General features: G+C 41.8%; 2 protein-coding genes across 10 annotated transcripts in view; one reads left to right on the top strand and one right to left on the bottom strand.

Moving 5' to 3' along the window:
• The window catches only part of IKZF4 (IKAROS family zinc finger 4), an 82,520-nt gene extending 75,904 nt beyond the window's left edge, over positions 1 to 6,616 (top strand). For all 9 annotated transcript variants that reach the window (XM_042451618.1, XM_042451627.1, XM_042451626.1 and 6 more), the window contains one exon: positions 324 to 6,616. In XM_042451618.1, the coding sequence (XP_042307552.1) occupies positions 324 to 1,072 (749 nt within the window). In that variant the 3' untranslated portion in view covers positions 1,073 to 6,616. The remainder of the gene's footprint in view (positions 1 to 323) is intronic.
• Positions 6,617 to 10,495: 3,879 nt separating this feature from the next.
• Positions 10,496 to 21,637, bottom strand: part of LOC121923792 (zinc finger and SCAN domain-containing protein 31-like) — a 13,327-nt gene continuing 2,185 nt past the window's right edge. The window contains exons 2-4 of the mRNA XM_042454578.1: positions 18,145 to 19,138; positions 15,203 to 15,317; positions 10,496 to 13,282 (exon numbers count right to left, since the gene is read on the bottom strand). Coding sequence (XP_042310512.1) covers positions 12,297 to 13,282; positions 15,203 to 15,317; positions 18,145 to 18,840 — 1,797 coding nt within the window. The 5' untranslated portion in view covers positions 18,841 to 19,138 and the 3' untranslated portion in view covers positions 10,496 to 12,296. The remainder of the gene's footprint in view (positions 13,283 to 15,202; positions 15,318 to 18,144; positions 19,139 to 21,637) is intronic.

Raw genomic sequence — 21,637 nt, 5'->3', positions numbered from 1 at the left:
TTGAATTCAAGGCGTACAGAAACTGAAGGAGCATGAAACTGCATCTGAAACTATTTCTTTGCATTTTAATACATTTTGTGCTGTGACTTTATGCAAAGTAGGCTTTAAAAACTTTCAATAAGAAGTTTTTGCACCCAGTCCAATTCACATGGAATATCTGAGTGCTGTTAGCTGATGATTGCTACATCTAATGATTTCTTTGTAGGGTTCTGGTCCAACTATTGTGCCCCCCCCTCCGAATTCTGTTTGTTTTGCACTCTTAATAGGATCTTAGACTAAAAGGAATAATTTGTTTTTTTGATAATCATTCTTCTCTGCCTTAGGAGAGAAGCATATGCGGTTTGGCCTCTCCGACATGGCATTTGATGTTAACTCTGGCTTTGAGAAGGACGTGGAAATGGTGGCTGCTCACCATCCCATAGATGCTAGCTTTGGCAGCTCACTGTCATTTGTGGGAGCAGAACACTTGCGCCCTCTCAGACTCCCACCCACAAACTGCATCTCTGAGATCACGCCTGTCATCAGTTCTGTCTACACTCAAATCCAGCCCCTCCCAGGCAGACTGGAAATAGCAGGAAGCCGGGAAGCTGCTGAAGGCCACGAGGAGCTTCCTGATGGGACGCAGATTGTGTACCGGGCATCACGGGAGCCAAGTATGGTATCACCTAGCAACGGTTGCCAGGATTCCACAGACACTGAGAGCATCCACGAAGAAAGGGGCTCCCAGCAGCCGCTGCTGTCCAGCATTGGGAACTGCACCAGCAGCCGGCAGAGTCCGGCCTATGCCAAAGAGGACCCAAAACTGCAAGAGGGTATCATACCCACCACTACTCGGTCAACTCCCAGCTCAGCCAAAGAAGCCCTGCGTGTGGTAAATGATGAAGGGGAACAGGTAAAAGCCTTCAAATGTGAGCACTGCCGGATCTTGTTCCTGGACCATGTCATGTTCACCATCCATATGGGCTGTCACGGCTTCAGAGACCCTTTTGAATGCAACATCTGTGGCTATCACAGCCAAGACCGGTACGAGTTTTCCTCCCACATAGTGCGAGGGGAACATAAAGTAGGCTAGTCCTGAGCACTCTCTCCTCTTGTCCCTCCCACCCCGTCTCTAGTGCTCCATCCTAGTTGGGCATGGAACTGTTCATTTCTTTTTTACTCCTTTGCACTGACTTTGGCAAAAAAAAAAAAAGATAAATATTTTAAAAAAACCCTAACTTAAAAAAAAATCCAACACACTTGAGACGGGGAAGAGCTCATAACATTTCGCCTTTTTTCTATATTGCATTATTTAAATACTGTTCGTTGAAAATTTTAAAATTCTTCTGTGTTTTTCTCTCCCAGTTGAGGTTATTTATTAATCTTTATTTCTCTCTTTATTTTGTGGGTAAGCCTTTCCTTTCAGTCATATTGCCAGGGACTTTCTCCACTGAGAAACACAAGAAATGCTGATATTTATCGGCAATGTACTTGTGTTTCTAAGGTCCAAGTCTCATCCTCTTTTCCATTTAAAGTTGGGGGGAGGGCTTTTTTTGCTTTCATTTCAGGTATCTCTGTCAAGTCACTATATATTAAGAACCTCAGATCAGGTGCTAAAATATTGTAGAACTTCCCCCGTTCAAGGGGCTAGGAAAGCCACGACTTGAGTTACACTGAGATGGTAATGTTAGGATGACCCACATATGCCCTCTTTTAGGGGTATCTTTGAGATGGAACATAGAAAGGTGTCCTCCTAGGAACTCTGTGGTCCCAAACACTCAATACCTCTGTGCTTCTGCTTATGACAGCGTTTAATTTAAATATGCTGTCTCCCCTGTTGGAGCCTAAATGGGGGTGGCATGGGTTGCATCTGGTGAAGGTGAGGAGGCTACAGTGCCACTTGTTTGAAGGAAGGTAGTGAGCACTTTTTACAATATACATGAAGTTTGCCAGGATGCTGCCTTTTACAGACTCAGCTGAGAATCAGTGTGAGGAAAGCCAAGGCTGTTTCCAATGAAGGAACCTTAGTGGTGAATGATGAAGGCTGTTTCTGCTTTCCAGCTTGGGATGTCCTCCTTTAAGGATGTGCTTGGTGTCTCTATTGATTAGCTTCACCCTCTCTCTAGAAAGGTTGTTTGAGCAAACTTCCTCTGAGCTTCCTTTTTGTTAGGTTTTAAAGAGCCTTTTTGCTTGGAGGCTTTATAAAATGGAAACCTGAATCCTTAGGTGAATGTCCATCATTGACACCTCTCTCCAACAGCATGCAACTTCCTTTAAGATGAATATATAGCTATGACCCTATTGGTTAGGATGAGATTCCTAGGAGACATCTTCATGGCATTTGTGATAGGAGACCAAAAAGATGCTAGTGAGCAGCTATACAGAGTCAGCTTAACAATCTCTATTCCAGCTACAAGAGGCAGGGATGTTCAAGCCTTGCCTCTTCCTCTTTCTGTTCCAGTGCCTGATTTCTGCCTCTCCAGTCAGTCTCCTGGGAACCAGGTCCCACTGAGCAACCTGGGGTTTGAATTACTCAGCTTCCCCAGAGGGTAAGGCTGCCTTTGTTTGCAGAGATCACTCCTTAGCCTTATAGATCTGTGCTCAGAAAGCATGCACTTTGTGGATCCCTCAGCATGGGCTGACTGCAGCTGTGGTGGAAGGTCTGTGTCTTGTATTTCATTGGAAAAGCACACACTGTTCATCCAAAACCTAAAGGGAGCTTGTGTTTTGCAGTGTCACCCTGTTTCTCCTCAAAAGAGACCTCTGTCCCAGATCAGAGACACAAATGTCTTTTAGGTTCTTCATTAGTAATGGTATAGGGAGGAAGGTTTAGAAAGATTGGCAGCAAAAGCCATCTACCCAAGATCTACATAATGGTGAAGAGTCTCCTGGTTGTCTCTTAGGTACATAGTCAGTGGCACCAGAGGAGGGCATTGGATTTCTGTGTTGCGAGTCCTGCAGGAAGTCCTTGCTTTGTGTACTTTAGTGTCTTAAAGCCTCGATAACCATGAAGGGCTGAAACCTCCATTTTGTAGCTTGGATGACGATTGCTGCTGTTAGTGGAATTTAGGCAAGGGTTGTAGTTTCACATGCCAGGAGCATGCAGTTATTACTACCAATCCATTTAGAAATTCTGTTAATGCTTGTTCTTAAGAGTGTGATGGCTAAACACTAGAAGGCTGTGAGCTCAGGCAAAATGGGAGCTTACCTTTCTGCACGGCTTGGCCTTTCGTTTTAGCATCTCAACTGCAAGAAATACCATTCCTGAAAGAAAGGGATGGGTATAAGGTTAAAACTGCCTCTCTGGTCTACATTGGGCAAAGGATGTGGCAAGTGAGAGAGTGTTCATAGTTTTCAGTTAATGCCCATCATGCATAAAAATAACTTGCTTAACAGCAGCCCAGCAAACTGCTTCCTTGTGGGATAAACCAAAGGCTGTTCTTTTCTACTTAAAAAACAACAACCTCAAGTTGCAACATTTTGTTTGTTTCCTCTTCTCTGCTTTTTGTTGCTTTTTGAAGCTGATATTTCTGAGCTTTGTTTTGTTTTGGGCTGGATAGGGTTGGGTTTTTTGTTTTTGTTTTTTAAAGGCCAGACAGACTTGTTTAACTGGAAAGGCCTTGTCAGATGGGATGTATTGAGGAGTTTATTCAGAAGATGGGATGCAAAGGAGGAACTTTCCTTTAGATAGGTGCACTTCATGTTCCTGCTCTGCTCCATTCCTTAAAAGCTCTTAACATTTCTGGTACAAAGTCACTTTCCTTCTTCTGTTCGCTCACTTGGGTTCAGCATATAAATGATATTTTATAAGCTGAGAAGGTATTTTGAGCTGCTCCCAGCAATGTATATTGTAACTTCAGCAGATGAGGAGAGAATGAGCTATAAAAATCCTTGTTCTAATGCATTAAAATATATATATGCATTGTGCAATACAAATGAAATATACTGGGAGACTTTGCCAAATTTCTAAGGTCCAGTTTAAGAGTCTAGTTCTCTTATTTCCCACCCAAGGTGTGGTTCATAGTTCTAATCTCCTGGAATTCTCTTGGTCCTAATATCATTTTATTATTATTATTATTATTATTGCATTCACATCTCCTATTGATGTACATTTAAAGTATTCAGCACTTTTTGTGATTGTTAATTTGGAGTCCAGTCATGTGACATATTCCCCCACCCCCCAATATTTCCCAAGACTTCGATACTCATTGCAGTGAGTTATGTGGATAAAATTGCCCCTTGATGACTCTAGGGATAGCAGTTCTGTCCTGGAAAGGATCATGGGGGCCCTCCTTGTGACTGAAAAAGGTTGTTATGAACCAGCCCTTAGACATTGTACTTCTGAACATTTTAATTTCACATTATTCAAAAGGCTAGAATTTTTCTACTGTGGACCTTTCAGACATGAAGGTTTTGGTCAGATCAATATAAGTAGTTTGATAAGACAACTGTGTTAAATGAACAAACTCATGGTGTTACCCAAGGTGTTCTGTTTGTGCCCCTAGTAATCTGAGTAATGAAATCTTAAAGCTGTTTCTCAGTTACTTTCAAAGCGCACAGGTGGGCTCTTGGGGAAAGCTTGTCTGTAGACATGTAAAAGCAGGATGTTGGAAATCTAATGGATGTTTATTGCATGTATTAAAAACTGGTTTCTAGAATAAAACATTTGCTGCTCATTTAATGATGGTTTTGGTTCACCCATCTGTGAGTATGCAGAAGTAAAAAATCTAATGCAGCATTAGCTGTAAACATAACTTTTCCAGGGACAATCTAATGGGCCAAGATTTTAGATTCTTTTTGTATCTCACTTATAGGATTTCCCCCTAGAAAATTACATGATTCATTCTATCTGTGTAGCCTTTCTGTATCAATGCATTTGAAGAAAGACTTAAAATGTTTGTCATGAGCATTGAATACAGCAGTGGAATTATATCTCAGAAATGTTTTCACATCCTCATATCCAGACAGGCCTGTGATTATAAAACTAATGAGAGAAGCAACCCTTAAACACAGCTGTGTGCATGTGTTGTTTTTGTTTTTCAGTGTGGATCTAGGCCTAGATAGAGTATGCAGTAGTCACTCACCTTTTTATTGTAGAATTTATATCCCTGTAGGAGCTGATAAGCAGCATGTCCTTTAAGGTACATGAAGGTTTCCGGTTCTTACTCAAAGGCAGGATTGTACTGTACCTTTTAAGGTCTCTGCTCTGTTTGTATTTTAGGTAAAACTCATGTATTTAATTGGAAAATGTTTTTCCCATAATACCAAAGCAAATTTTTAAAAATGGCTTGTTTGAAATCCTCCAACCAGTCCCCTAAAATGTCCAAATTTCTGTCGAAAGGTTGCATTTTTCCTCAGATCTAGGCAAAAATAATTAAATCTGTGTTCATGTAGGTATTTTTAAGCAGATCTGAAACTAAAGCAGAATGCAGCATTTGACTCTGCTTTCTTTCTGAGCTCCAACAGACAAAATTATGGGGAAACGCACCAGTTTGGTTTTTTCCAGTGCAGAGATTGCTATCACATCAAAACTGTGTAAAATGTAAGCAGAGTGGCTCATCAGATACAGTTGCCATCTTACTATGTTTGTCAAGAAGGCATGGCATATATAAGCTTCCTGACATATAATATTGTGAAGCAAATATAGTTGTGAAGTTTGCCTTGTTACAGTTTTACACTTTTTTTTTTAGTTAAAAGTTTGAAATTCACACATACATATACACATACCATTTAATAGGAAAATTAGCTTTCATAGTTGGATTCTAACTTCTTGAAAGCCAAAGATGGCCCTTGGGTGCATGGCTTCAATAAACAGCCACATTAATAAATTAAAAGCACCTAAAGTGTCATTTTTATTGTCCTTTGTTGTTGAAATCCCCTTGTGCCTCCATACAAAGCTCATATTCAGAATTTTCCTGCTTCCTGTTTTTAGTAGAAATAGACTCATTCTCTGCAGGAATCTTTGTTTATTTATTTGTTTTTATTAGAAATATTGGGTAATTCTAGAAGTACAAGAAGGTGTCCCAGACATCACTATTGAATGGTATTTACTGCACTGTGGAATGGTACGAATCTCTCTGAACCCTGCTTCTATGATGAATCAGGAAGCAAGAATCCTGTTGTGGATGTCACATCTTACCTCCTGCCTCTTCCCTTTTGTGAAAATGAAAACAGGTTTGTTTTTAGAGAAACTAAGCTCTGAAATTTCTAAGAAACCAGTGTTCCTTTTATTTTTGCTTTCAGCTGTATGAAGAGCCTAAAAAACAAATGTAGGAATTTTGTAAAACTCCAGGTCTCTTTAACTTGTGTAAATATATATATTTTTTAACCAGATGTATGAAGAACAAAAAGATGTGCAATATCCCCAGCCCGCTATACTATTCTTCTCTTCTTTCTAACAACAAGCTTTCATTTGTATATTGTTACTGGGTTTGCTGGTGTCATGCTCTTTTCTCCTCTTTTTTTTTTTAGTGGGATTAAACTTGCTTTTAAATAAAAGAAAAACCTCTTACTGCAAAAGCTTTTTTGTATCTGTAATATATTGTAAGTACATATTTGTGTAATGGAGATTATACTACTGTTAAGTTTTGTACTGTACTGGCTGAAGGTCTGTTATAAATAAACATGAGTAATTTAACAGTCTGGTCTCCTGGCAATCCTTAACTTGTATTCTTGTTGTTGTTGTTGTTGTTGTTATTATATGGGTCTTGTTGGTAACTTCCTGTTCTCAGATTATCATCCTGATAGAGTCATACTGATGCCTTCACAGGGGTCCTTTTATTCATGCCACCAGAGTGAGCAGATTGGCACACACATGTGAAGGAGCACTGTGCACATTGGTTCTGCTGTCAGTAAAGAAATTAACAGTGAAGCCCTTTAGGGAGGATAGGCTCTGCTTCAAAGAGAAGTCTTGTTGTGAACATATGCAGAGCCAAGTGTTGGCTGCTGTTCCATGGCTGCACAGAAAGAACTATAGAGAACAAATAACTAAGTGCATTGTATACCAACTGGATCTTGGAGCACACTGCTCACTTCCCAAGGATCCTTCTGACTGTCTTTTGAACTGGGATTAGAGCAAGTACTGAAAGCTGAGCTGCTAATACTCATATTTATTAACCTTGGAAAGAAGTGTCCATCTTTCTGCTTGGAAAAACATAACAATTATGGTAAGTTGTCTGGCATTTGACATAGAATCCCCAAATGTATAATACTGTAGTTGATTAGGCAAGGGCTGGATGCATGCTAGGGTGTCCCTAATACAATTTGTAATTTCCTAAAATGCATGCAGAAAACTATGTGTGGTATTAAGATTCACAACTGTGAAGTATTACAATATGGCCCATTTGAGGGTCTCCACATCCCAGTACGTATGGCATTTGGATTCACAGCTGTGAGGTATTACACTACAGCCCATTTTACACTCTCCAAATGCTAAGTCTTACTGCATCATCAGTTTAACCTAGTGGGAAATGCTGTTGCCGGTTGTAAGGGAGGTAGCATTCTTATTCATCCTCATCTTAGACACTGAAGCTTCCTATCCTAATCTTCTCTGACAGTGCTGCCTAATGTGTGTTTAGGTGAGGTGCAGGGCAGTAAATGCACACAGTCCAGTTGTTTCACATAGCCCTTTCTAAAGGGAAAAAAGCAAGTAAAAATAGAAAAGCTGTTGTTGCTTGGAAAAGTTGCAAAAGGAAATTAGCCACAAACACACACAGAGTATCAATAAGTTCAAATAATCATTCCTTCAACACTTTATGAATTTCAGAGGAATTTGATTTAGGTTCAGTGCCTAACTTGCACATAATTTTTTTTTAAAAAGTAGTTATTAAATTGTTTGAACAACCTTCCAGTGATTATCTTATAGCTGGTTCATATTTCCATGGTTGTCCACCCTCTTGTGAACCTGTAATTTAACTGGGCCAAGTCGAGATGTACAAAATTCTTGAATACAAACTATATTTTAATGGTGGGAAGGACGTCATTCAAACTGTAGTATTAACCATGAGATTTGGTTGCAACTTATTACTGCCCTCCAGAGTGTCGCTTCTATAGGTGTTTCCAATAAATATAATGTTCCCCATTTTAATGTTGTACTGCCTACCCTAAATCATCCTTTTTTACTGGATCAAGAACCTGCATTGGGCTTCTGCTTTCTTAAATCATATTTTATTTTGAAAAATGTCAGTCAGCTGTTTTCAGATTTCAGCAGGATAAATGGAAAGTGACAGAACTCTTGTTTTTAACAACATAAGGCGGTGAGGCTCCAGCTAACTGGGGCAGTAACCTCAAAATTATCCTGTCAACAAGAGGATATTGCCCAAAGAGATGTGGATTTTTAAGGATCCCACAATTTCAGGTATGACTGAAGATTGATTCCAAGGTTGGGGACCATATGGTCTTCCAGATAGATGATGGCAGTTACTGTAAAATACTATCACCACTGGATATGTTGGATAGAGCTGATGGGGAACTGTCATTACAAACCACCGGAGTGGCTACAGGTTTCCCCTTAATGATCTGTTCTAGAATACTGTACCACACCAAGTTTTTGAGATTCCACATTTTCTGAGCTTATCCCCACATCCATATCGTCTTGAAACACACCTTTTAAAATAAAAGCTGAGATTCTCAGCATGCTCAGTTATCCTCTATATACCAAATTTGTAGACCTTCATTATACAGTTACCCTCGATAGCTGCAGATTTGAGTATCCGTGGACAGCAAGCCCACATTGTTCCCTGTGGTGGCACGTGCATGTGGCCACACCACCATTAGGGACAGCTCCCATTGTCCCCAGTGGCAATGCGTGCATGCAGCCATGCCACCATTAGGTACAACGGGACTTAACAAGGGAACTTGAGCATCCACAAATTTGGGGGGGGGGGTGTCCGGAATGGATCCCCCACAGAAATTAAGGCCAACTGTACACAGCAGTGGTAGCACATTCCATACTTTTGGTATATCACTAGTTTCTCTCCCACTCCTGCTCATTATCTGGCATACCCTTCACTTTTCAGCCTCACCTTTGACACGAGAACACACATAGGGTCTTTTCATCCTCTCCATCTTGAACACAGTAGTCTGCTGTCCCACTCACACATGGGAGACCCAGGAGGGAGATGGCTACTCTTTTCTCCCACCTAGGTGTCTTTGTCAAATGGCTAAATAGCCACCCCCTTTCTCTTATGGCCATTAAATGGCTGGGATAATACACCTGCTCTTTGCAACTGGCTTGTGGGCTGGAGTGGGGAGTCACTGCATAAAGAGAGCAGCTCCTTACACAGCAGATTTAAAAAGAATATAGGAACACATAATAATGGGTTACACACGTGACCAACAGAATTCCAGCCAGTATGTTGTAAGTTGGCACGTCACTGGCTAATACTCAACAAAGAAGCTGTAAAAACATGCTGGGCAGATGGAAGTGGTTATTTAATAAGAAAAAAAAATGAAGGCTGACATTCTGTTGGTTAGTCCCAACTAGAGTAGACACATTCAGTCGATGGTTGAATGATGAGTCAACATGTAGGTATATCCCACTGATTCATTGAACTAGTCAGGACTATAGTCAGGATTTAGGTCTAGTTATTTATGTTACTGCAACTTAGAACAACGTTAAAGCCTCTCTCTTTAGTATTTAGATCAGTAATTGCAAAGATGTCAGAGGAGATGCTGAAATGTGTCAGGCGAGACCTGTTGACAGTTGCCTCACATACTTACAAATTTGCATTGTTTACAAAATATGAGCACAATTCTGCATGTTAAACTGAGGTTGATAGTCAGCCCTCCACATTTGCAATGTTGACTTTTGTGGATTTGAATTTTCCCAGATTTGATTAAAATACTTTCTCTAGGAATCTCTAGGTCCTCCAGAGCAACTCTGTAGTCAGGTTCCATTGGAAGTTGACCACAGAGTCATGCTGGAGGATCTAGAGCAGTGGTTCCCAACCTTCTTAATGCCGTGACCCTTTAATACAGTTCCTCATGTTGTGGTGACCCAAACCCATGAAATTATTTTTGTTGCTACTTCATAACAGTAATTAAATAGGTGTTTTCCAATGGTCTTAGGCGACCCCCATGAAAGGGTTATTCGCCCCCCAAAGGGGTCCCGACCCACAGGTTGGGAACCACTGATCTAGAGATTCCTAGAGAGGTGTTCTCTCAGGTTTAAAAAAAGTGTGTTTTTATTTGTGGTTTTTCTCTTTCACAGGGGTCTTGGAGGGCCTACTGTATGCCATTCCCTTCATCTGAAGTTCTCTAAAAGTAGGACTATATGTAACTGCATAGGCCATGTCCCAAATTCATGATACAATTGAATTGACGTATCAGTCATTTCACTGGTGTTCATAATGGAAAGAGGCAAGATATTACCTATATCAGAACAAAACCTCTTATGAAATGGTGACTGGCCATTTGGTTCAGCACCTCTCCACTCTTAAGATAAACACACCCTTGCTTCTGTAGCTCATACAGGGATTACTCACATATTTTACAAGATTATTGTCATGGCTAGGAATGCTTTAAATAAAACTTCTTTAATCAAACTTTTAAATTTAAAAAAGAGCTTCTTGACATTTTGGCTTTTGTAAAATCATAAAGTACCCAGAGCCCTGCCTAGCATTATTACATCTTTTTGTAAGTTCCATACTACTGTTTTGGATTAACTCATTCTATAGAATATTTTTCTGTTCTGGAATAAGTATCACTCTAACTTAATTCTTACCCCACCCTCAAAAGCAACTACAGTATTTGCCTCCCCACCCTAACCTAATTTTAACAACAGTCCACATTTTGCATCAAAAACTTTCAGTTGAAATGGTGAGACTAGCTCAAAAGTGGGAAGAGAGCAGCCACTTTGTAACTGGATTGCCAACTTTATTTCCTGGCATGGCTCTATGGTCTTTAACAGAGGCAATTCAGCAGCTCAATCTTTTTCCATAGCTGAATTTCCTTTTTTAAAGCTGCAGGAGCCCTGACAGAAACAAACAGTAATGAATAGAAGCCATGCACTGCTAGATTTGCTGCAGGATCCCACTATGTGCAAGCCAAGTTTACTTCCTGCTTTTCTTGCTTCTGTTTTCCACTTCCAATGTACTATTCATTCTTCATTAATACAAAGTTGTGGAGGATTTTTTCCCCCATCACTTAAATCAGATTGGCCATTCCTTTAGGTAGCTGGACATCAGAGGACAATGCTCATTTTGAATTAGGACTGCCTACCTGCTTACCACCATTAATGAAACTAGTTTCTGGTCGGAACTCTAGCCAGCAACGTTGAGAGACCACAACTAAGTTGTAGCATGCATAAAGTCTCAGATCTGATCCCTGCAAGTTCTCGTATCACACAGTAAGGCTGCAAAGACCTGGAGATTCTGGAGAGCCACAGCTAGTATCACTGCAAGGTACCAATGATCCAACTAAGTGTAAGTATAAGGCAAATCTCTACATCATTAAGCAGCCCTATTTCAGATTGTTGTGGATGTGGGAATGTGTGGTGAGAAGCTAGGCCAGGTATTAAAAGATGGTGATGGCAGCTGACTAGCCATCATCCTGTATATACTGATAGGCCACTGGGTTTGACACACACACAAAAAAAAAGGAGATGGAGATGGAGTCACCATTGGTACTTAATGGGGCATGAGGCATGGAAGATTACCAGCTCACACCATTATCTCTGCATTAGGTCCTGTGTATGGACCTAGCCCCATTAGTCTATGGGTGGTTGCCTACATTCCTTAGTCCCTGGCTGACTGTTCCCTGGCAGAAAAGAACAGCATTCACTCCCTGTCCAGCTAACAGTGCATGGCGCTAAAGAAGTAACTGTCCCAGCCATTCCTTGGATACACATATAGTAAATGGATGCATTCAGCACTTTGCTCTTTTTCTCAAGGTGACAGGCAGCTATTTTTTAAGCAGGACGTTCTTGTTCCTATTTCATCTGGCCAACAAAAAACAGACTAATTACTTGGAAGGGGGCATCCCCTCCCCTCAATGCTGCATCCCTAACAGATTCCATCATTTCAGCTTCTTCCAAAGGTCAGAATGATCACAGGAAATTCAGCAGTGTGAAGGATGAAAATACAAGATTTTTCAGAGTGTCCTTTCCCTGCTGAACTTATAACTCCATCCACAAAATGCCCTCTCCCTCCCACAACATTTGTAACCATAGTCAAGCAGAGGACAGTGGTGATCAGCTGCTGTCATGACTAGTCCAAGTCAGCACCAGACGTAGGCAAGAAGGGAGCACAATGAAAACATTCCAGTGTTGCCCTCAAGATTGTTGCACCCTCTGTGCAGCTGCATAGGGGTGATTGGAATCAGGGACTGGATGTAGAATCTGCCAGATTCTCCCGCTCCCCTTTTTCCTGCTTCTTCTCACGAATGCTGAATTCCTGGTTGGCTTGCAGCTCTGTGGGTTGCACTGACTCACTCTCTTTTGGAGTCTCTTTCAAGTGGCACTTCTGGTGCTTCACCAGCACTCCTCTCTGCCTGAACCTTCTCCCACACTCAAGGCAGCGATAGGGTTTTTCTCCCGTGTGAATGCGCTGGTGCGTAATAAGATCAGAGAGCCTGGTGAATCTCCTCTCACATTCGTCACAGGGGTAAGGCTTCTCTCCCGTGTGGATTTTTTGGTGTCTAGTAAGATCAGAAGGATAAGCGAACCTCCTGCCACATACTTTGCAGGAGAATGGCTTCTCCCCTGAGTGGGTTCGCTGGTGAGAGACTAAGTTTGAATGCTGGATGAATCTTTTCCCACACACCCCACATGCATGAGGCTTTTCCCCTGTGTGGATCCTCCGGTGGGTTGTGAGAGAAGAAGAGGAAACAAAGCGTTTCCCACAGTCAGCACAGGCATAGGGTTTCTGGCCCATGTGATTACGCTCATGGATCTTAAGGGCTGACTGATGGCTGAAGCATTTCTGGCAGTATGAGCAGCGGTATGGCTGTTCCCCTGAATGGCTTCTTTGATGACTGACCAGGTATGCCCGCTGGCTGAACGTGTCTCCACACTCAGAGCAGATGTGGGGTTTCTCCCCTGAGTGGATTTTCTGGTGTCTCGTAAGATGAGACAGTTGGCTAAAGCTTTTGCCACACTCAACACATAGGTATGGTTTTTCTCCCGTGTGAACATTCAGATGTTTAGCCAGGTCTGAGGGACGTGTGAAGCTTTTGCCACATTCAATGCAGAGATGGGATTTTTCTTTCTTTTGGAATCCCTCAGATGATGGAAGGACCTCCTCCTCCTCCTCCTGGGACTCCTTGGATTCATGCTGTTCCTCAGTCCTGCTTGCAATAATGGGATCTTCAGGGTAAAAAAACAAATCACAACATTATCCCAGGGACCACTATGAGGATAGGATAAGAGCAAAAGCTTCTCTATCTCTTATCGCCCGGCCTGACCCTACCTGGCAATCTTCAGATGTGCTGGACTGGAACTCCCAGTTCCCCAGCCACAGGGAGTAACAGTTCAAAGCTTCTGGAGAGTGCCAAGTTAGGAGAGACTACTCTAGTTCAAGACACCACTACAACAGGGATTGTACTGTAACTGTACAGTCCTCCAGATGCTGGACTGCAACTCCCATCAGCCCTAACCACTATAGACAATAAAGAGGAATGCTGGGAGTTTTAGTCCCAATAACATCTGGAGTGCTACAAAATTCCCACCCATACATTACATAAAACATATACACTTCCACACAACAATCAGAGTAGAGATAGCCATACACATGGCTATGGATCTAGAATTCTGTAGTAAGACTAACACATATCCGCAAAGAAGCATCTTCATTCAGTTGAAGAACTATGTGAGTTTACACACAAAAATGCTTTGCATGATTCTCATTCATTGTTTTATTATTTGATTTAGAGTTGCTTCTGGGCCCAAGGCCCTTAAAGAGTCGTACAATAACCAAAAATCCATGCAGCAATCATTATAAAATAACAACATATTTAAAAAATAAATAAATCAGCATACATATTTGATGTTTAGATTGCAGGATGTTTTGCTAAAGGATCAAGAGCAATGATCAAATCTGTGGAAAAGGTTTAAAGCTTTATTGCCAACTTGCACAGAAAAAGATATATGGCAAGGATACAAAGAAAGCAGTTGGACAGTCTCGTGTTTTCTGTTCAGCTGCTGGGAGCCCTGGTACAGCAGCAGAAAGATCCCCTCACTGGCCCACAAATACACAGTTCCACCATAGTCCGTGTTGACACTCACTCAGCACAGCCCACAGAGCCTTATTTATACATGCAAATCCCCTTGGTCTACGTGTAATTCTGCACTTCTGTCCTAATTAGTGCATCTGTGTCTCTATACCTTATGGCAGGTCATCCATCATACTTGTCTTTGGAGGTCATATGCCCAACTCTTATCAGCTGTCCTTGGACATCTCCTCAGGTGCAGATGTTTATGCCAACTGAAGCCTGTGCAGGTTTTCTGTGCAAGTTGGCAATAAAGCTGTAAACCTTTCCCATAGGTGTTGTCATTGCTCTTGATTCTAAAAGAACTTCTCACTTTTGGCAAAAGAAAGGAGGACAAGAGCAAAATCCAGTTCTGTTCTCAAAAGGTTGATTAAAGCAGACGAGTTTAACCATTTGCTGAAGTTAGCTTGGAAACCAGTTAGACTCAGTGATGAATGATCTTATGTGAAGCCTCTCATTTAACAAACTAGAACTGAGCTGCCATGTTGTAAGTGGAAGTTTCCAAGAAATTTTCAGTTATCATCTGTACACATAGAGAATTACGTTGGGCTGCTTATACCTTGAGTTTATGCAACTATTGTAAAATATGTTTGCATAATTCTGGGGAGAGCCAACACAGTGCAGTGGTTTGAGCATAGGACTAGAACTAGCGTTCACAATTCAATCCCCTGCTTGGCCATGGAAAACCACTGGGTGACCTTGAGTGAGTCACACATTCTCAGCCCCAGAAAACTCCATGATAAGTTCACCTTAGGGTCACCATTAGTCAGAAATGACTTGAAGGCACACAACAACAATATAATTCTGGGGGAACCTCAAAGGATAATTCTTGCAGTGAACAGCAGGAGTCTGTCTTCACTTCATAGAACCATGTAGTGAGGCAAAAGCTGAACTAGTACTAAGTGGAGACCACAGCAACACAAAAAACATGGAATTGGTCCAGAAGGATGCTATATGGTTAATAGAAGAATCATGTTCATTAGAACTAATATGGGAAGTAAACCAAATATGTCCTTACCCAATGAATTATCCTGCCTTCTCGGCTCATTGCCAAGCTGCCTCGGCCTGGCATCCAATGGAACTCTTTGTGCTTCTGAAAAATCCACAGCCACTTCTTGGAACAGCTCAGTCCCCTGGAATAACAATGGAAGTCTAGTAAACAGTCTTAGGCAAAGGGTGCATTTTCCTTATATCAATGGCTTCTTGATCCTTAACATGCCATTAGAACACAAGGAGAGATGTGTTGGATCAGACTAAAGTCCCATCTAGTCTAACACTTTTTTGTTCAATGGTCAACCAGCTAATTATGGGAAACCCATAACCAGAACAGGAACATAATAACAACCTCCAGCTCATAGTTCCCAGAAACTGATATTGATAGGCATGCTGTATCTGGTGCTGGTGAGAATACTTATCCATCCTGATTTCTAGCCATTGATAGCCTTGTCCTATAAGGATGTGTCTAATCACCTTCTAAAGTAACTGAAGTTACCAAACATCACTATTGACCTTATCACACTAGACAAATCCCACTCAGAAACGGGATTTAAAAAATAGAAAAAATCAGATGACGTTTCTTCTAAACAGCAATAACGCGAAAATAAAGCGAACGGAAAATGGACAAAAATGCACCTTTTTACTTTCGGGAACTTCCCAAAAATAAAAAGGTGTCATTTTGTCAATTTGCCATTCACTTTATTTTCGTGTTATTGCTGTTGGGTGCAAACGCATCTGAAAAACTCCCACATTTGCGTTCCCCCTACTTTTAAAACCCCATTTCTGAGTGGGATTCGTCTAGTGTGATAAGGTCCTATGTTTTGTGTCAATGGATTACATTATTGAGCTATGCACTGTGTGAAGAAGTATGTCCTTTTGTTTGTCCTGAATCTCCCACCGAACAGTAACTGGATCAGATGGATATTATGGCTTGACTGAGAATAGCAAGTTTGGAAGTTCTAAGTAGTGCAAGAGGAGATACAAAGATTTGAGCATCCAGAACCGAGTTTATCTATCTGTCCCCTAATCCCGAGGATATGGGCCCAGAGAATGAATGAATCTTTCTCTCTCTCTCTCTCTCCATCCATCTATCTTTTCTCATCCATTCTGTGGGGCTGCAATGTAAAGTCTCAGTTTCAGACATTCTAAACAAGTATAGAAAGATGAAATGCAAGTGAATTGTGTTCTTTAGCTAGTCTTGAATGTTCATAGTCACTCTTAAGACTCCTTCTAAAAGACAAGGAGTGCAACAAGACTGGTAGAAACATGTGAAGCCACCACCTCCTATTCTTCATGCTGAGCATCTCCACATTTCCAACGAGGTATTCAGCAAGTACTGAGTGAGAGTATAAAATTGAAATATAATTTTTGTGTCTGGTATAATTGCTTGCCCATTTCAGAAAGCACAGTTCCACCTTTGCAAATGCATACTGCATGGATATTTTTGGTATATGTTACAGCTATAAACTATATTCCTTATATCAGTGACATCTTCAGCTCTAAAATGCCATTAGAATTCAAGGACAGACCAAAGTCTCATCTAGTCCAGCATTTTTGTTGTTGTTGTCCAACAGCCACCAGCTATTATCTATGGGAAACACACAGCTGGAATAGGAACACAGTTGCAACCTTCTGTTCATAGTTCCCATCAACTGATTTTTTTTTAAATATAAAAAATATATATGAGTTTTGAATGAAAAGGAAATACTAAGAAGTTACTTTGGTGGATCTTGTCATTGACCCTATGAATATTGATTTGCCTACCAGAAACAATTCATTTCAAAGGAGCCCTGGACTTCATGTGCCACCAAGCACAGTGCACCCCACCCAAAGATGTTCCCTTAGCCGAGGACCTTTTTGAGGGTGCAGTGTTCCTGATGAGACACGACCAGTTTCCACCCAAGATGAGAGAAATTGAATATAATCTCTTCATTGGAACTGCCAGTAGTGGCTAGTCAAAGGCTCAAAATGAGTACTAACATAGTTAGTTAATAAGAAATACATTTGTTTGCCATGCCCTTTTTTTTCTGTTTCTTATCTGATCATCTGTTGCAGTTGTTTTCACAGTCACCTCCTTGACATGGCTGTCTTGAAAAGCTAAGGCTACAAAGCAGGAAAACCAGCCATGGGAGAGAAAAGGGTTTGGTGTTTTTAAAAAATGGTTGTTATAATTGTTAGTAAAGATCATTTCCCCCTCTCTCTTCCCAGTGGGAAACTGAAGTACAGTGGGCCCTTGGTATCTGCTGGAGTTTAATTCTAGGACTGACCGCCCCCTTGCCTTGGGGATACCAAAATCTGTGAATGCTCAAGTCCCATTAAATATAATGGCATAGTGAAATAGTGTCTCTTATATAAAAAGGCAAAATCAAGGTTTCCTTTGGGAAGTTTGTATATTTTAAAAATATTTTATCAAGCCATGGATGCTTGAATCCATGGATAAAAAAATATGTGGATATGGAGGGCCAACTGTTGTTCAACTGTAGTAGGCTCCTTCCCACACCCTTTAAAATATGTTGAAAGGGCCGGGTGACCAGATGTCATAATTGCAAGGGAGGACAAGGCAGCGCAAAATGTAGGGCATTCAATAAAAATGTAGGGCATAAGGACAGAAGGTTGGAATGTAGGGCATGTCCTGGAAAAGGAGGACAGTGAAAGCATATATGACACCCAACAATGGCATTCTATTTCATGCATAGAGACAGTGCTAGAGTTGCTGCATTGAAAAGTGGAGGTAGCTCCTGTACCCTTTAATGGTTGTGTAGAAGAGGGAATTTCAACAGGTGTTGTTTGTTACCTGGTTGCTTGACAAGGAACCCCTGCCAAGATTCCCAGTTCTACACAACCATTAAAGGTACCAGAGCCCTCTCCAGCTTTCAGTCTAGCAACCCTAAATGAGACAGATAATCAGACAAATGACACAAAAGTCCAAAGTCTTTTGCTCTGCTGCCCCTAAGAATTATTCACCTCTTCTTCCCGCTGCTCGCCTTCCTGCTGTCTCAGGAGGAAGCCTTCAGCCAGGGCCACAGCTTGGGCACAGGTCTCTGGGCTGCGTTCCCTGACCTGACTTTGGATTTCCTGTGGCAGAATGGTCAGGAATTGCTCTAGAATCAGCAGCTCTATGATCTGCTCTTTCGTACGACTCTCTGGCTCCAGCCAGCAATGGCAGAGTTCCCGCAGGCAGCTGCAGACCTCACGAGGGCCCTCAGCTTCCTGGTAGCAAAACTGCCTGAAGCGCTGGCGATGTATCTCTGTGCCAATGGAATTTCCTTGCAGGAAGGCAGCCTTCACCTTCCCGTAATCAATTTTGTCTCTGGAGTTCAGGCGGATAGCGGCTTGCTTGGCTTCAGGACTGAAGGCAGGCGTCAGTCGAGTCACTGCGTCTCTCCTAGGCCACTGGCAAATCCCAAACACTCTCTCAAAAGTGACCAGGTCATCCCAAGATGCCAGTTCGGGCAACTGTGGGCTTCCCCATCTCACCGGAGAGGACTGCATGGTCTTCAAGAAATCCTGCCACTGGGATTCCAGGCGGTGGGGTATGCCTTCCTGTCTCGGTACTGTCCAGCAAGGTAGTTCTCGGATGATCCCAGACTGGATGGAAAAAATGTCTCTTCCTGTTCCCTCCAAACCCTCAGTTGGGCCTTCTAGGGCTTGCTTCTCCATTTTCACTACGGGACTCACCCTCTTGTCAAACTTTCCCTGAACTTGGAGACCCAGGGTTGCCAGCACCTCCTGCTATGACTATGAAGCCATTTTATCTCCCTGGAGACAGGTTTATGCCTACTTGCATTGGGATATCTGCCACTATACTGTTTTCTCACTCAGAAGCCTCTCTTTTTTCTCTTCTTTCTCTATTACCACTTGATATACCCTTCTGGCAGCTCACAGGGCACGTGGATTTCAACACCTGAACAGTCACTATCGGGGCTAGAGTTCCTCTTCATTTACCTGGAGCTTGTTCCTGAAAAGAAAAAGAAGGTAAATTAGCTTGAGAAAGGATGACTAGTCATCAAATTATATTTATGTCTTGTCTTGACAGACTAACAAAGACAGGTTAAGATATTTTAAACATGGCAGTATCCACACCACATTAACACCAAAATATATATAGGATGACCCTGCACATTTAAAAATGTACTAATTATGGCAGAACAAAGTTAAAATACATGGTGTACTAACAAAGATGTGAATACTACAGCTCAGTTTGCTATTGCTTTTGTTGTTATGTGCCTTCAAGTCACTTCCAAATTATGGCAACCCTAAGGCAAACCTATCATAGGATTTTCTTGGCAAGTTTCTTTAAAGGAGATTTGCCACTGCCTTCCCCTGGGGCTGAGAGCATGTGACTTGCCCAAGGTCACCCTGTGGGTTTCCATGGCTGAGCAGGGATTTGAACCCTGGTCTCCCAGTGTCCAAGACCAGTGCCCTAACAATTACATCAGGACAAATTTATGAAGCCACTATGTGAATTATAAGAACAATATACTGTACCATAAATATACTGTCACTGTTATATAACAATATCACACTTGCACATTCTAACTACTGCCCTCCCAATTGTTTTGCATAAGACCTAAAAATGGGTAGGATAAGATAAGTAATTATTTATGTATCAAACGGTACTGCTAATTTTGACTACTTCTGGGTTTTCAAACTGGGGTGAGATCCCCAGGGGGAGCGCAAGTCTTTAGGCCCATTCCAAGTCACCACTTCTTCTTCCCCCTCCTTTCCCATCACTACTTCAGTTCTTGGGACAAGATGCTGCTGTTATGAATATAGTGATGTATATTAATGAACATACATGACACTAAACAAACAAAATATTTTGATTCACATATTACATTGAGGCAGGGGCTCACAAAGGGGGTCACAAGGGTATAATGTTTGAGAACCACTGGACTACTTTGACTGCACAACACTTTTGCTTAACTGATACTACAAATCATTAGATTAGTGTTATAGAAATTGGAAGCCAGTGGGTAAAGCTGGCCTTTACTTGTTTATTGCATCAGTACCCCAATCCTCCTCCACAGTTGTGCCTTCCTCAAGTACAACTGCAAAGGGAGGGGGGGCACCATTGGTTGTTCCTCCGCAGACAGCAAAATACCTTGGGATTGGCACAGATGGTGGATTGTTTGTGTAGCAACAACTAATGCTCCGATTAAATTCCACAATGGGTTTAATTCAGTAAGAGCCTATAACCCGTTGACGAGAACAAGGAGAGCCTACCATACAGCTCAAAGGAAATCAAAGCAATTCAGCTCAGTTAAGGGAGCAGAATTGGGATGACGATTTAGTTAATGTCCATGCAAGGATATTCAGTAGGTTCTTTAAAAAGTAAAAAAGAAGAAGAAGAGCTAACACCACATCTGGGGAGCCACATCCTATCAATTTAAAGCTCCTAGGACCTGGTCCCAGACAAGAGAGCTCTGACTAACATTACTCAGTGACGAAGAGAAATGCATGCTTGCTTTTGGGGAAGAGTCACAACTCAGGGATAAAGCAGGTGTTTGCATGCAGAAGGTTCCAGATTCAAGTTTTTGGCATCTCTACTGGAAAGGGACAGAAGATAGGCAATGGAAAAGACCCATGTCTGCTTGAAGTCCTGCCAAGCAGCAGAGGCAATGCTGGGCTAGGTGGATAAAGAGGGGTCAGAGTTCCTTCCTGGCTGAAAATGAAGGTCTGGCAACAACAACAACAACAACAACAACAACAACAAGCTCCAAACAACCTGTCTGTAAGAATGAGGGGTGTGGACTGTCCTTCTACCCATTTTGGTCTTGTAGAATCTGACTCATTGACAATAGGGACTAAGAGGTTTGATTAAACTAACTGTGGTTAGGAGATAAGTAACGCTTTAGTTTCTTTTTTAAATTATTCACTGGAATTCTCTATTGTGGTCCGCATTATGTATCGTTATATTTACTTAGCTGTGTAGCAGAGATGTTAAGAAACCTTGATACGAAACAAGACACTGGCAAGAGTATCCTGTGCACATTGCACTGGCGCTCCCTAGCCGCTCTCCCAAGGCACAATGGGACTCAGACACAAGAAACATTAGTCCTATTGTGTACCAGTTGTAATGTTCAACAGTAATTTTGCCAGCTCTCCTGCATAGTAACATTACTGGGTACGGATTACGAAGGCGCAAGTCCCCAACAGGATTCCAAACTATGGGAACAACTCATGGCAGCAAGCAAAAGCCTACCAAATGAATGTGTGGATGGGCCTTTTGCCTACTCAGTCTATTCCAACTGCACACATGCTCTGTGTCAGGGTGACCAGACGTCCTGTTTTTCCAGGACATGCCCTACATTCCAGTCCAGGAGGAATTCCAAAAAGTCCACCATTTTGAGCATGACTAGGAAGCATGAGTATATATTTCTCTTAGTGTTTCTAGCTTTTATTTTGTAATGCCCTACATTTTGCAGTGCTTTGCCCCTCCTTTGCGATTAGGACA

The sequence above is a fragment of the Sceloporus undulatus genome, chromosome 2 (assembly GCF_019175285.1).
Source record: "Sceloporus undulatus isolate JIND9_A2432 ecotype Alabama chromosome 2, SceUnd_v1.1, whole genome shotgun sequence".
Classification (NCBI taxonomy): domain Eukaryota; kingdom Metazoa; phylum Chordata; class Lepidosauria; order Squamata; family Phrynosomatidae; genus Sceloporus; species Sceloporus undulatus.
Note: the sequence above shows the minus strand (reverse complement) of the source record. Positions and strands in the feature narration are given on the sequence as shown.